At 35.6% G+C, this 15,616-nt stretch overlaps 1 protein-coding gene across 1 annotated transcript in view; it reads right to left on the bottom strand.

Moving 5' to 3' along the window:
* Positions 1-7,271: 7,271 nt before the first annotated feature.
* Positions 7,272-15,616, bottom strand: part of GABRA6 (gamma-aminobutyric acid (GABA) A receptor, alpha 6) — a 26,318-nt gene continuing 17,973 nt past the window's right edge. The window contains exon 9 of the mRNA XM_006897045.1: positions 7,272-7,651. Coding sequence (XP_006897107.1) covers positions 7,376-7,651 — 276 coding nt within the window. The 3' untranslated portion in view covers positions 7,272-7,375. The remainder of the gene's footprint in view (positions 7,652-15,616) is intronic.

Raw genomic sequence — 15,616 nt, 5'->3', positions numbered from 1 at the left:
TCGATGGTACATAACAACAACAACAATTCTACAGATAAAGATGAATATAAAAATTGGGGGTACTTTGGGTTTAAAAAAGTATCAGATTATTGTTTTTTGAAATTTTTAATTATGGAATTGTTCAAACTTATTATGATTGAGTTTTAATTAATTCATAGTTAATTCATAGGCTACTAGGTTTTAAATCAAAGGGGGGGGGAAATTGACCATCTTTCTCCTATGAAGTCATGGTGGATTAAAAACTCCAGAGAGGTGTAGCCTTGAGTAGCAACTTTATAAACAATGAATCTGAACCCTGCCCTAGTCTGCACCATCTTCATCATCTCTAATCTACTCAAACCCATTGTCGCAGTAACTGTGTCAATCCATCTTGTAGAAAGTCTTCCTCCCTTGTTTAAGATGATCTTTCTCCACCTTTAAAAGCATGATGTCCTTCTGCAAGGATTGGACTCTCCTAAAAACATGTCCAAATATTTGATCCACATAGTAAAAAGCCTTTGCATACTCAACAGAACACAGAAACTCTTCTGATATTCTCTGCATTCAGCCAAGACCCATCTGACATGAGCAATGATATTTCTGATGGCACTGCATTTTCTCAAGCATGACGTCCTTCTCCAAAGAATAGCCTTTCCTAGAAATATGCCCAGAGTACGTGAGATAAAGTGTTGCCATCCTTGCTTACAGGGAGAACTCTAGCTGCACCTTCTTCAAGACATACATGTTTATTCTTTTGCCATTTCATGGAATAGTCAGTACTCTTCTTCAATACCATATTTCAAAGACATCAATTTTTCTCCTGTCCTTTTTATTCGTTAGCCAGCTCTTAAAGCATAGCAAGTGATTGAAAGACTATGATTTGAATCAAGTGCACATTGCTCGTTAAACTAACATTATTGCTCCTCAGTAATTTGGAAAGTTCTCTGACTATAGACTTTTTCAATGTAATACATCTCCTGATTTCCTGAATGCTGGTATCACGTCTATCAATACATATGTATAAACATATATAAAACATAGATATGCACATATTTGGAAACCATCGATAAAATACATACATATTTATTAAAATATATATTCATCCATAAAATATATCTGTGTTATTGTTGTTATGTGCCATTAAGTCCCCTGCGACCCATAGCAACTCTATGTACAGCAGCTCTGAACACTGCCCTGTCCTGAGCCACTCTAACTAATTCCAGTACACTAACCCCATTGCCCCAGTCACCATATTAATCCATCTCATCTGGGGTCTTATAGAGACACATACATACGTGTATGTGCACATACATACATTTATATTTGTGTGTTTTATATACATATGAGTGTTTATACATATATCTTCTTATATGTATATATATAATGTGTTTTATATGTATATATTTGTTCTTGTATTATTTATATATGTGCAAATATTTGTACAGGTATGTTTTATGCATATATAGTTTTATATGGATATTTGTGTTTTATACATGATATATGCATACAAATACATTTTTATATTTGCATACATTTATATTTTTAAAAAATATATGTGTAGAGATATTTATTGAGAGAGAGATATGATTTTTTTTTTAAGGGGCTCTGGTGGCTCAGTGGTAAGGAGTTAATGCTACCAACCCAAAGGCCATTGGTTCCAGTCTCCCAGCTCTGAGCAATCTCCTGTACAATTTACTGCCTCTGAAAATCCACTGAATATTAAATATAAATTGCTTCAGAATCAACAATACATAACAACAATATATTTATATATACGCACACATATATTACATATATGAATGTGTAATTATCTCTCTCTCTCACACACACACAAACACATACAATGCAGAGAAAAGTAAACTATACACAAACAGGGCTTTTTAAACATATTAAACTTTTTTAAAATTTTAATTTTACATTGGATAAATGCAAATTTTAAGTACAAACAACATAATCCACCAACCATGAGAAGCAGCCCAAGATAAATTATGCAATTTTAGAAAGGACAAATTAGAACCAGAACTAAAATTTGTACAAAGAAGATAATTTGTCATCTGCATTTTGTAATAAATGAGAAATAAGATAAATACTTTTAAGAAATAGCTAAATAGCTTATCTGTGTATTATCTTATGATTACATCAACTACAACATCTACTCTGGGAAAATATTGAAGTGCTGTTTCTCAGTTTTTTTCCTAACATTTGTTCACATGCTCTCTAACACATAGAGTCACTAAGATGAATTTAGCCTTGGTTCCACAGGATTTAAGACAATAATTGTCATTGATTTTTCTGGGACAGAAAGTATTAGACTGCCAAAACCACAGGTTAAGGACATTATTAAATAATAACACATAATCAAACAGCCAAGCTCTGGAGAGCACTTTGAAAAAGTCCCCTTTTCTGGTTACCAGAACTGTGCCTCGGTGGAATTTTTCAACAGTGATTCACTTTATGTTACAATTTTGCCCTTCGTTTGTTTTTTGTGGGTTTTGTTTTGTTTTGTTTTGTTTTGTTTTAGGATTGACAGAGTTTTCCTTTCTGAATCAACTATGATTTATTATGCACAGGTTCACAATTACACATTTCATGGAATACTTCAAATGAAATTCTTCAAATAAAATGAACTTCATTATATTCTTTTTCTTTCACTATCTGTAGTTATTGTTAGTTGCCACTGAGTTAAATTCAACTCATAGACAGCATATATATTACAAAGTAGAGTTTTCTTACCTGTAATCTTAACAGAAGCAGATTATTAGGACTTTTCCTTTTTTTCTTGCTATATTGCAGGGTAAGTTTCAAACCATCAAAATTTAGGGACCGTGTCATCTAGGGATTTTCTCAATGCTTAGAACTAGTATATATTAAAATGGTAGAGATTGTGATAATGTTAATGACAACGACAGGGTATAGTAGCATATATAAAGATAAGTCATTGTTTATATCTTTCCCTGTCACTGTCATTAACATTAACTATCTCCATCTCTTCACCATCCATACTGATGCTGCCAATTGGCCCAGTGGTGAGAATCTTGTTTTCTTGATGTTGAGCTTCAATCCATATTGAAGACTGCAGTCCTTGACCTACTGCAGCAAGCACTTCAGGCCCTCCTCAGTTCCAGCAAGCAGGTTTGCGTCATCTGCATAACGCAGGTTGTTGATGACTCTTCCACCAATCCTGATGTCACATTCCTCCTCATACAGCCCAGCATCTCAGATGATCTGTTCTGCATACAGATTGAAAAGGTATGGAGACAGAATACATCCCTGATGGAACCCCTTCTTGATTTTGAACCATGTAGTGCCTCCTGTTGTTATTTGGTGGTGGTTAATGTAAAATTGCATCTTTAACAACTTCAACTTTTCCTGAGTCTCTTGAAACTATTTGCAACTGCATGCACAGTGCATCAAAATGCAGCTGGATCTTACACCATTCTCAAAATCCTTACTGTGTTTGAGGCCATTGTGTGGTCAGTGGTTATTTCATCTTGTAGAGGGTTTACTCTCCCCCAATTCCCCCTCCCCACCTACTTTTCAGAGCACCATGTCCTCCAGAGACTGGTCTCGCCTGTCAACATGTACGAAGTTCATGATAACAAGGCTTTCCAGCCTCACGTCTAAGGAACATCCTGGCTGTACTTTTTTAAAGAAAGATTTGCTCTTCTGAAAGTTCATGATATATTCAATACTCATTGCAAACATCATGAATCAAGGGTGTCAGTTCTTCTTTGGTCTTCTTTATTCATTGTCTAGTCTCTGTATGCATATGAGTGAGTGAGAATACCATGGCTTATATGAGATCCACTTTAGTCCCCAAGGTATTATCTTTGTTCCTTAACACTTACTTTAAATAGATAATTTATACCACATATGGCCAGTGCATTTGATTTCTTAATTGTGGCTTCCTTGAACATTAAGTGCAGACCCAAGTAAAATGAAATATGTGACAATTTTAATATATTCTCTACATATCATCATGTTGTGTATTTTGTTCAGTTGTTAGGACACAGGTTAATATCTTTCTGGTATTCTCCAGCCAAAATTCATCTAGTATCAGAAATGAGATCGCTTATTTCACATCTTCTTCTGAATTATGCGGACAGAGATTGGAGTGGAGCTCCCCAATTAAAACAAGCTTGGAAGGAGGAGTGGCATCCACTTCCATAATAGCTTGCCTCCGGAAACTCTATGAACCTGGAGAGAGGATGAAAGACACCCAAGCATCGAGGATTCTCCTTCATAGGGTCGTGACTCGAAGGCGCTTAACAACAACAACAACAACAACAACAACAAGTGCCTCATTGCTCTGTTCTGACGACTGCCTCTTGGTCCAAGTATAGGTTTCGCATTAGCACAGTCAAATGTTCTGGGATTCCCATTCTTCTCATTGTCAGCCACAGCCTGTTGTGATCCACACAGTCAAAAGCCTTTGCATAGTCAATGAAGCACAGATAGACATTCTTCTGGTATTCTTTGCTTTAAGAGTAGATAATAAATAAAAAAGTTTGTGAGGAAGATTAAATATGGTATAACATAAGATAATCTAGCTTGTACCTAAAATTTAATGATTTAATATTCTTCCAAAACTGTAGCATGATAGATTGACTAGAATTTAAATAAAAATTGCTAGTCAAATGCAAATACTTAATTTTTATAGCTTTTAATGATACATTGAGTCAATCATGTTCTTAACTCATATGACCACATACATACACAGTGGAAATAAATTCCTCTTAATTCTACCAATTCCTCATGATTATTTTAAGATCAGAATATAATAACTCATAACACTTCCATTGGTTAATTTTTATACATAAATCTCTAGGCTGTTCCATGTAGTTCACCTAGAAGGACCTTCAGAGGGCATTTCATACAGCCACCTTATTCTACAGATGATAATACAAATGAGGCTTTTAAAGACTAAGGGATTTGGCTTTTTATCTATTAGTACAGAAGGTGGGCTGAAATTCCTGTCTTCTTGCCGTTTTTGTGGTTGTTAGGTGCCATCAAGTGATGTACAACTTATAGCAACCCTATGAACAAACTATTTGAACCTATCCTGTCCTGCACCAGCCTCACACTTCCTGACTCAAAAGAGACCATTGCAACAGTCACCCTGTCAATCCACCTGGTTGAAGGTCCTCCTTTCCTTCACCAACCCTCCATACTTCCCAACATCATGTCTATTTTTAAGGAATAGTACCTCCTAGAAATATATCTAAAGTATATGAGATGAAACCTCATCATTCTCACTCCCAAAGAGCACTCCAGCTGCACCGTCTCCAAGAAATACCTGTTCGTTCTCTTGGCCCTTTATGGGATATTTAGTGCTCTTCTCCAAAATCACAACTAAAAAAATGCCAATTCTTTTTCTGTCATCCATAGTCATTGTCCAGGTCTTGGATGCATAATGCACCTTAGTCCCTAAAGTGACGTCACTACACCTCAATAATTTGAAAAGGTCCCTAATTACAGATTTTCCCAGTGCAATACATCTCTTTATTTCCTGACTGCTCATAGCAAGGGCTCCAAGCAAGATGATCTGTTGACGGTTTCAAACTCCTCTCCATTCATCATGACACTGCCTATTATCCCAGTGGTAAAAATCTTTTTTTTTCTTGATATTGAGATGCTTGGGAGGGTGGAGGGACAGCGCAGGAGAGGAAGGTCCTCTATGAGGTGGATTGATTCAGTGACTGGGATAATTGGAATGGGAGTGTCAGAGACAGTGCGATTGGCACAGGACAGAGCGGAGTTTAGGGCTGTTGTACATAGGGTCGCTATGAGTCGCAAGCGACTCGACGGCACATAAAAACAACAACAACAACAACAACAATTGAGATGCAATCCATACTAAAGGCTAAATTCCTTGATCTTCTGCAACAAGTGCTTCAAGTCCTCCTCACTTTCAACAAGCAAGGTTGTGTCATCTGTTTATTGATGAGTCTCCCTCCAGACCTGATGTTTCATTCTTCTGCATAGAATCCAGCTTCTCGGGTAATTTGCTCAGCCTTACTAGTGCCATTTCCTTCAGTGCCAACTCTAAAGTGTTTATATTTGGAATTTTAATATTGCCCTAGATAAAAGAAAGAGTAGTTGTACCCTAGTAAGCTTCCTTTCAGATTCAGAGTGACCTTCTTAGTGTTTAGGATTATGGAACCTGTAATGAGGTGAACTGTGTGCTTTCTCTAATTCCTCTCTCCTTCTAATGATTTCATGAAGAAGCAGCTCTGTTGGAGTATCAGCAAGAGCCCAAATTGTGCAAAGGAGGAGAGCATTCACATTCATTTTTACTGTTGACTGAGCTGGAAGATGGACATGAAGAATTGACGATTTTGAATATGAACACAAATTTCTCTTTTTTTTAGAGTTAGTTGACTTAGTTTCTCTCATACTTGCATAATCATTAATATGCTAGAAAAATTGTGTGACGAGTAATTGCTTCATTCCAAAGGAAATGATCCAGAGACACAGAGTTCATATGGAGTCATTTAACTTTATTTTGAGAAAGATGGAAACCAAAACAGCTATACTCTTAGTAATAGTATACAAACAAGATTTCCTTTGAGTCACTACTTTTTTTTTTCAATTATTTCTTGGAGTTATAATAATAACACTATTTTAAAGGATGAATATTTCAATCCTAGTAAATCTATGTACATACATATACATAATTCATGGTATATGTATAATTTATATGTATACAAACAGCAAACTTTATTGAATTAAAAGAATCAACGAGGTTACAAATAAATAAAGTTCAATATAGGTCTTCAATGGGATTTAAAGCCATTTGACTAGTACAAAGTCTGCAACATGCTTACATCAACCTATTGATAAATTATTTGCAATTTTTAGTTTAAATTTCTAAATACAGTAAAAAATGTAATTTTTAGATTGGATTTATAATTTTTATCTCTTTGAAAAAAAAGCCAAAATAAACATATTTTAAGACAGTCTCAGAAAGTTTCAGCATTTCTTATTTAACAGATGTATGGCCACTAATGCGTAAAGAACATTACAATATGGACATGGACATAGGTTGACAAATTCATCTTGACTTTATCAGGGCCTCTTAAATGAGATATTTTTCTTTAATGTCAATAGTTTTAAAGGGGTTTCAGGCCTTTTGTTCATAGGGTCACTATGAGTCATGCTTGACTCGAAGGCAATCAACAATAACATACAGAAAAGTACTATTTTTCACATATCTTCAACTTTTAATGTTGAGGGCCAATATTATTGCTTTTTGACCCATACATGCACACTCAAAACTATTTTTCATAGGCTTTCCACTTTTATTTTATGTTTGAAAAGTATCCACATTTGTTCCAATGCTATCTTTTCAAATAGCAAGAAAGAGAGTGTATATATAAGTTATCTTATCTGCTAACTATTCTACACTGCTACTCACTTCCATTGTGTCTTTGGAAAGATAAACTATCCAGTATACAAGGTTGAAACCAGCAAATGCAACTGGGAAGAGAATTCGGGAATACTGGTCAATTTTACTAGTGCCACCAACAGCTGGAGAGAGGGCTGGAGGTGTGGTAGGAGTAGGTTGTAAAACAGGCCCTCTAGTAAGGACTTTGCTGGCCTCAGGGGCTGGAACAATAGGCAACGTCAAGGAAGTGATCCTCTTCTTCAGATGGTACTTGGAATCTGAATGCTGTGGAAGAAAGACAAAACTGTTGTTGTTAATAAAAACAAAACTAGCTCATGAAAATAAGATTTTATTGTTGGTTGTCGACTTTGATTCTGACTTACGATGACCTTGTGTACAGAAGAAACTTCTCCACAGAGCTTTAAAGGTTCTGACCTTTCAGAAACAGATCATAAGGCCTTTCTTCCTAAGTATATCAGGGTAGACAAAAACAGCCAATTTTGGGCTGGTTGTTGAGTAGGTAACTGTTTAGATCACTTGGGGAATCCTAGGTAAAGGGCTAGAAATCACTTGCATAATCATCTATATTATCAAGCATATTTCCTATTTGGTTACTTTGTAAAGTAAGATATTAAAATTAACTGTGGTGTCTAGTAGTACTACTTTAATAAGAAATAGGTAAAAAATTCTTAGGGGAAAATGAATTTGCTTTCTTTAGATCCAATATTTTATGTTATAATTCAATAAATTAGCTATTACTACTAACCAAGGTTTCTTCATGTCTCAGACGTTGCCTCCTGGTAATATATTTTCCTATAGAATAGTGGGGATGCTAATGGAGTGAAGCATTGTAATTTGGCATAAATGGGAAATTAGATAATACAAGGAAATATCTGCTCCATTAATTGATAGAGTTCTTGTATTATCAGCTTACATTTTAAAACATTCATTTTAATTTTAAACGAATGACAGATGAGAAGGAAAAATGAGAATATGTATTTTAAAGGCCAGTGGTAATATACACATGCATTTAAATGAATAAGAAGACTACTAATTTCTTAAAATATCTCAGTCTCTTATCTAAGAAACTCTACAGTGTTTTCCCTTCCACTTTAGAACATAACTCAATATTGCCTTCAATCCTAGATAACACTTAAAAGCATCTATTTACTAACTTTGAGGTTGTTATAAGTTCTTTTCTATCATTAAGACTTTTTGACCCCCCAAAATCATAAAGCAACCAATTTTATTCTTGAACAGTGTATTTTGTGTATCAACTTATACATGAATAGACTGTAAAGGTGTCTTGTCCACTGTGAAGGGCTGCTAATAACACCCAGTCACCAATTCTAGTGATTATTTCATCCTACCATTTTCTCATTTCTATTTTAAAGTACCAGACTTGACTCAAAGGTTCTGATTAGTTTTGATTTATATTCTTTCAGTGTTGTTACAATTTAGGAGACCTTTATTTTTTCTTGTATATATCCTAGATTAGACTCTCTCCTTGCTGGATGTCCTTGTTGGGTCCTTGCCTGTATACATTTGCTGTACATTATCCCTGCTCTTGTAAAACGACCTTGTTTCCTCCCTGGCAGCAAAATTGCCACTTTGCAATCTGACAGGGTGTGCTACTCACATGGGCTGACTCCCGTGGCTTTAACCAGCAACACCGCAGCAACGGGAAGAGGCAGCCACCTCCCTGGAGCTGGCGGAGCCATGGGACTTGAATGACCTCCTGATGTGGTGACATTTGGATTACAGGACACAAAGACCCCAAGAATATGTTCTCTGTGTAGTCCTTTCATGAATGTTGCTCCTTTGTTTCCAAAGAAATGACTGAGTACCTAAATAACAACAATCATCCTACAGAGTCCAAGCCCAACATTCTCCGAAAGTGTCTGGAGAAATCTGTTCTCCAAAAGCTACACTAAATCGATGTCAACAGTTCACTCTGGTATCACCATGTTAAATTTTATGTAAAGAATATTTTTCTAGCTTATCCATTAGCCTGATACTATGTGATGTTCTCTTGGAAGAATGAATACATATTAGAGGTAGAAAAAGGAAAAAATGCTTTTGAGTCAATTTTGACTCTTCAGAAAACTAAGTTTTTCCTAATAGAACTATGCTTTGTTGCATTTTTCAATAACTATGTGTTAACCTTTATCTAAAGTGCCCATGGGTGGATTTGAGACACCAGTGTGAGTGAGTTAAGTGACTGAGAACTTAAATATGCATACCATTCTTGGTATTCTTGAAGGTAAAAGAAAATTAAATATAACTGCAGCTTAGTATTCTGATCCACAACAGATGATAAATGATACCTGGTATTGAAACTATGTGATAACAGAAGATTAGCATGCCTAGGATCATGAGATTCTGAAGTTAGAGCTCCTCAATGCACACTATCTCTTTTGCTAGTATTAGTTTTATGTTTTTTAGACTTAAATTTGAATGTTATTAAAATATTCTTCATCTGATAAATGGGCCACCATCCTCCTATTATATATGCAGAACACTCAGATATACTCTCGTAGCAGACTATTTTAGGGAGTCTTTGTGACATAAAGATAGGAAGTTGTTTTGCCAACCAAAAGGCACTTGATTCAAATTCACCAATCACTCCATAGGAGAAAGATGGAATCTCATCCATTGCAATTTACCACCTCTGAAAATATGATGGATATAGTTGCTCTGAATCCATGGTACACCAAACAATAATAGTAGAATATTTAAGGATCATTATGGAATAAAAAGAGGAAAAAATGCACATAATCCAAAATTTCTTTGTTTACACAGATTTGTATTACCTGTTTGGAATACATATTTCTTTATTTTTAGAGAAAGAATGACGGACTTTTCTAGCACACTATAATAAAAAAGTGATTGCACAATATATAATATACCACAGCCTTCAGTAAAGAAAATAAAAAGTCTCATAATTGGACCAATTGGCAACATCTTACTAAAAAGAAAAATTATCAAAGTTGTCAAAGATTTAAGTTTACTTGAATTCACAATCAGTATTCCTGATTACAGTAGTCAAGAAACCAAAAGGGATATTGTATTGGGCAAATCTTTTGTCAATGACTTCCTTAAAGCTACAAGGAGCAAGCTTAAAGACCAAGTAAGGTGTGCCTGATTGAAACCATTTTCAATTGCATCATAAACCTTTTGGACAATGAACCAATAATAAAAACTAAAGAAGAATTGTCATGCTGGCCAAGAGTGGTGAGTATAATCATGAATTACCAAAAGAAAAAACAAATTTGTCTTGAAAACATGAAGCCACAATGTTCCTTAGAGGGCAATACAACAACTCACTGCCATTGTGTTGGCACCAGCTCAGAGCTGTTGCAGAATTCATAACTCCAGTGGAGTTTCAGAGGCTGCATATAACACATAAGGAGAGTGTTCTTTGTTCTCCTCTGGAGTAGTTTATGGATTCAAACTACCTACCTCTGGATTCACACCACAACTCTTATTCACGAAGGCCACCAGAGCATAGAGGCAAATAAATTTTCGCTTGTCTCACAAAGTTTTAATATATTATCAAGAGGGACCAGTACTTAGAAAAAGAACGTCATGTATAAGAAAATAAATGGGTTAAGCGAAGGATAAGGCTCTCAAGATGGATTGACGCAGTGGTAACAGAAAAGAAAATGTGAGGATGAAGCCAGGTATGCCTTGATCTGTTGTTCATAAGATGGTTATGACTCAGAGTTAACTTGATGATGTTTACTAATAATAAAAAAAATATTACTCTTTTGTATGCCCTCCTCCCTTGTCTTTAGATGTGAAGAAAATTAGATGCTTTTAATCTCTTGAAGTTATCACAATGGAATGATGATGATCTAGTGTAAAGAGATATTATTCAAAGCCAAAACATTGACAAACTTAGGCACAAGGACATTAGCCTGCAATTGTAGTTCTTACAATGAGAGAACTCATTTTCATCATCTAGTTTCTCAAGCTACATACTTATGGAAAGTTAGCCTAAGAATGAAAAATAAAGAAAAAATCAGAAAGTCATAGTTTATAATTATTTATCTTCCAGTTACTTGCTCTATGATTTAAACATGTCCTATTGTTTCCCATTTCATGTCATGATGGATAGAGAAGAGATTGAAACTGTCAACAGTTTCATCTTGCTTGGATCCACAATTAACACCCTTGGTACAAGCAGTCAGGAAATAAGGAGACACATTGCATTGAGAAAATCTGCATTTAGGGACCTCTCCAAATTATTGAGGAGCATTGATGTCAGTTTGAGAACTAAGGTCTGTATAATTCAAGCCATGGTCTTTCCAATTATTACTGTGCATCTTGAGAGCTGGACAATGAATTAGGATTACAGAAAAACAGTTGAGGCCTTTGAGCTGTGGTGTTGGAGAAGAGCACTGAACATCCCACAGACAGCCAAGAGAACAGATATGTCTTGGAAAGGGTGCAGCCAGAGTGTTTTTTGGAGGCAGGAATGATGAGGCTTCACCTCACATACTTTGGGCATGGTTCTAGGAGGGACTATTTCTTGGAAAAAGTCATGATGCTTTGAAGGGCAGAGGGTTGGTGGAGAGGAAGACCCTTAATCAGATGGATTGAAATAATTATTATTACTGCCATGGGCTTTTGAGTGTCGGGAAGTGTGAGGATGGCACAGGACACAGAAGGGTTCAGATCTTTTGTTCACAGGGTCGCTATGAATCTTACTCAACTCAACAACACTTAACAACTGCAGCTAATGCATCGCTAAGTTTTAAGCCCCCATCTTTATACGCTATTGATTTTGTTAAGTGCCATTGAGTCAAGTGCCACTCAGAGTAACCCTATGAACAACAGAAGTTGTGTCATTCCCATTGTCTGTGACATGCTAGAAGCCATTGCTGCAGTCACTGTGCCAATCCCTCTCATTAGGAGACTTCTTATCTTTCACCTACACTACATCTTTTGAAACATGTCTATTTCCGAAGAATAGGCTTTCCTAGCAACATGCTCAAAGAATATGAGATAAAGCTTTGTCATTTTTGCCTCCAAGGAGCACTCTGGACACACTTTCTCCAAGACCTACCAGTTTGTTCTTTTGTCGCTCCATGGGATAAATGGTTCTCTTCTCCAAGAATATAATTCAAAGGCATCAATTCTTCTGTCATCTTTATTTATATTGTTCAGCTCTCAGATGCATATAAAGTGATTAAAAGGCCATGCCCTGAATAAGGCATAACTTACTCTTCAAAATAATATTACTCCTAAATAATTTGGAGAAGTTTCTGACTGCAGACTTTCCAAGTGCAATATATCTCTTGTTCTTCTGGTTGCTAATAGCAAGGATGTTGTTTGTGGATCTAAATAAGATGAAATTGTTGACAGTTTCAGTTTTTTCTCCATCTATTACAACGGTGCCTATCAGTTCATTGGTGAGAACTTTTGTTTTATTGATGTTGAGATGCAATATATATTGAAGACTGTAGTCTGTAATGTTCTGCACAAAGCTATTTGAGTCCTCCTCACTTTTAGCAAACAAGGTTGTGTAATCTACAAAATATACATTGTCAATGAGTCTTCATATGATCCTAGTGACACACTTATCTTCATAAAACACAGCTTTTAAAAGAATTTGCTCAACATACAAATTAAATAGATAGCGCCCTAACACAAGTTTCACATGAGCACAATTAGGTATTCTGGAATTCCTATTCATCTCACTGTTAATTTTTATGATCCACACAGTCAAATGCCTTTGCATAGTCATTAAAGCACAAGATTTTTTTTTTTTTGTATTATCTGCTTTCAGCCAGAATCCATTTTACATCAGGAATGACATTTTATCTTTATATGGAAGTTATTATTACCTCCCTCATAGTTTCTTTTTTATTACAAAACACTTGGATAAATATAGGTAATTGTTTTTTCCTCAATACATCAGCTATAACTTTAAAATTATAGAGTATACATTGAATTTCATCTTCATTGTTCACATACCTTTATTTTTTAACTGCAGTTACTTTCTTCTATTGCTCCTACATTTATCATTTCTTCATAACTTGTGACACTGAATTTAAGTGTCATATAAGTCATTAACCTCTGCCTTTTTTGCAAGTTAATGACCATTACATTAACCATTCCAGTACTCTTCACTATTATCATGTTCTCCCTTATAAGTATAATCATTACTGTATATCCTTTGCCAGCATTATCATAGCCTTTATAATTCAGGAAATATATGGCTGCTCTGTAGGGTACAGAGTTTAGCCAGCATTTGGACAATATTATATGCTCAATAAACACGTGCAGAATGAATACATGAATAAAAATATAATTTTTTTTTCTGAAAGGCTAGAGGAATGTGCAATGAAAAAAGAAAATGTTTTTGTTTGTTCCATTATATTTTCATTTATCTGGATACCATATATTCGAATTCTAAATCCTCATTGGTGAATAGCAGTACTAGAGAGAGCTAGGTGGCCTAGGCCTTGAGGGAGTTATATTGCTAATGTAAAGGCCACTCCTTTCAGGTGGTTGAAATTCATCAGCAGCTCAATGGGAAAAAGATGGGAAATCTCCTAATTTTCAACATGCAGCTACAGACACACAAAGAAGGTCAACTATGAGTCAGTATGAACTTCACAGAATGAGTTTGGGTGTTTTTGAGATTTGATCATGTGTATTGTCCCATTTATTCTCCAGAAGACAAAATCCATGAGTCAAATATTATTTTCATTTTATAGGAAAGCTTAGAAGCTTAAGCATCAAGCTTATGCAGATCTTAAGGGGCAAAAACTCAGTCTTTTAAAGACACTAAAGAGCACATACTTAACAACCAGTATTGTATCGTTCTTAGCAATTTTGTGTTTACAGGAAATTTCTAAGCTTCAACACTATTGTTGGACTGATGTTTTGGACTGGATAATTCTTTGTCATGTGAACTGTTTACTAAGTTGTAAGATATTCAACAATGTCTGCGCAGTCTCTACCCACTAGATGTCAATAACACTCTCCCGCAAATTGTCACAATAAAAAAGATCTTTATACATTGTGAAAAGTCCCTTGGTAGGGATAAAGGGGAGATGGATCTTGTATGAGAGTCACTACTTTAGAGTCATTACTTTCCTCATTCCTAATAACAATTAGATAAATTTTTAGTAGGAACCAAGTTTTATATGCTAAAGAAATGTAAAAATGGGCTCAGGCACAGCAGTGACCAAGAGGATAGCCCAGATCTGGGGCATTGTTTCCTTCTGTTATATGTAAGCTACTCAACAGTACCTAACAACAATAAAGGAAATGCAAAGACCTGGCCAACACACATGGTGGATAATCAGCTATTGGATAATTGGAAATTGGCAGCATGAGAGAACTGGATTCCAGTTGAGAAGACACACATTAAATTTCTAAAATGAAAAGAAGGCCAATTTTTGCAAGCCGTTCAAGCTACAGGTTTGTATTAGACCCTGTCTGTTCTATTGTATGCCCAGCAGCTTCTGCTTATGGTAAAATAGGCTTTTGTCAGAGTCCAGATGAGGGCTCAGCTTGGGGCTGTCACTGTTTTGAGTGGAACACCTGTGGTTTTGAATTTTCTAGGGCTCCCTGCTGCTGCGTGCCATCCTGCCTTGAGTATTTTTAGAGCATTGCTTTGTTTTAAGTAATGCCACACTGCAAAGGTACTTTGAGTCACACTGGACATTATGACATTCTAGATGAGACATTTTAGCAGTAGTCAGACCAATTTTTTCTGGAGTTTAGTGAATCTTATATATTAAGGAGCCTTGGCGCATAGAAAGTTAAAGGTTGAGCTGCTAACCAAAAGCCTGGCAGTTGAAGTCCCATGACCACTCCAAAGGAAAAAGATGACACAGTCTTCTCTCATTAAGATTTACAACCTCAGGAACCTAATGGAAGGTCACTATTAATTGGAACTGACTCAACTGGTAGCAGGTTTGAGTTATATATTAATGGAGAAAAAAATAGATCACCTTTCCAAAGAAACAGTTATTGATTGGTTTGTGTTATTTAAGCAACAAACAAAATAAATACTTTTAGAACTAGCAAAACAGGGACAAACAATACAGGAAAATATATATTGAAAACACACTTGGTGTTTGTTTCTGTTTTTAAAACCATCACCTTAATGATTATGGCGGAAAGTTAGTGCTCTGTTAAGTTTACTCACACATACTTTTACAGTTTATATAGTTGAGGTAACTATAGAATCTCTATGGTGTGATAGATATATCTATCTATCTAGAAGAT

Source organism: Elephantulus edwardii, unplaced genomic scaffold, assembly GCF_000299155.1.
Source record: "Elephantulus edwardii isolate Elephantulus edwardi_28Jun2011 unplaced genomic scaffold, EleEdw1.0 scaffold00197, whole genome shotgun sequence".
In the NCBI taxonomy this organism is placed as follows: Eukaryota; Metazoa; Chordata; class Mammalia; order Macroscelidea; family Macroscelididae; genus Elephantulus; species Elephantulus edwardii.
Note: the sequence above shows the minus strand (reverse complement) of the source record. Positions and strands in the feature narration are given on the sequence as shown.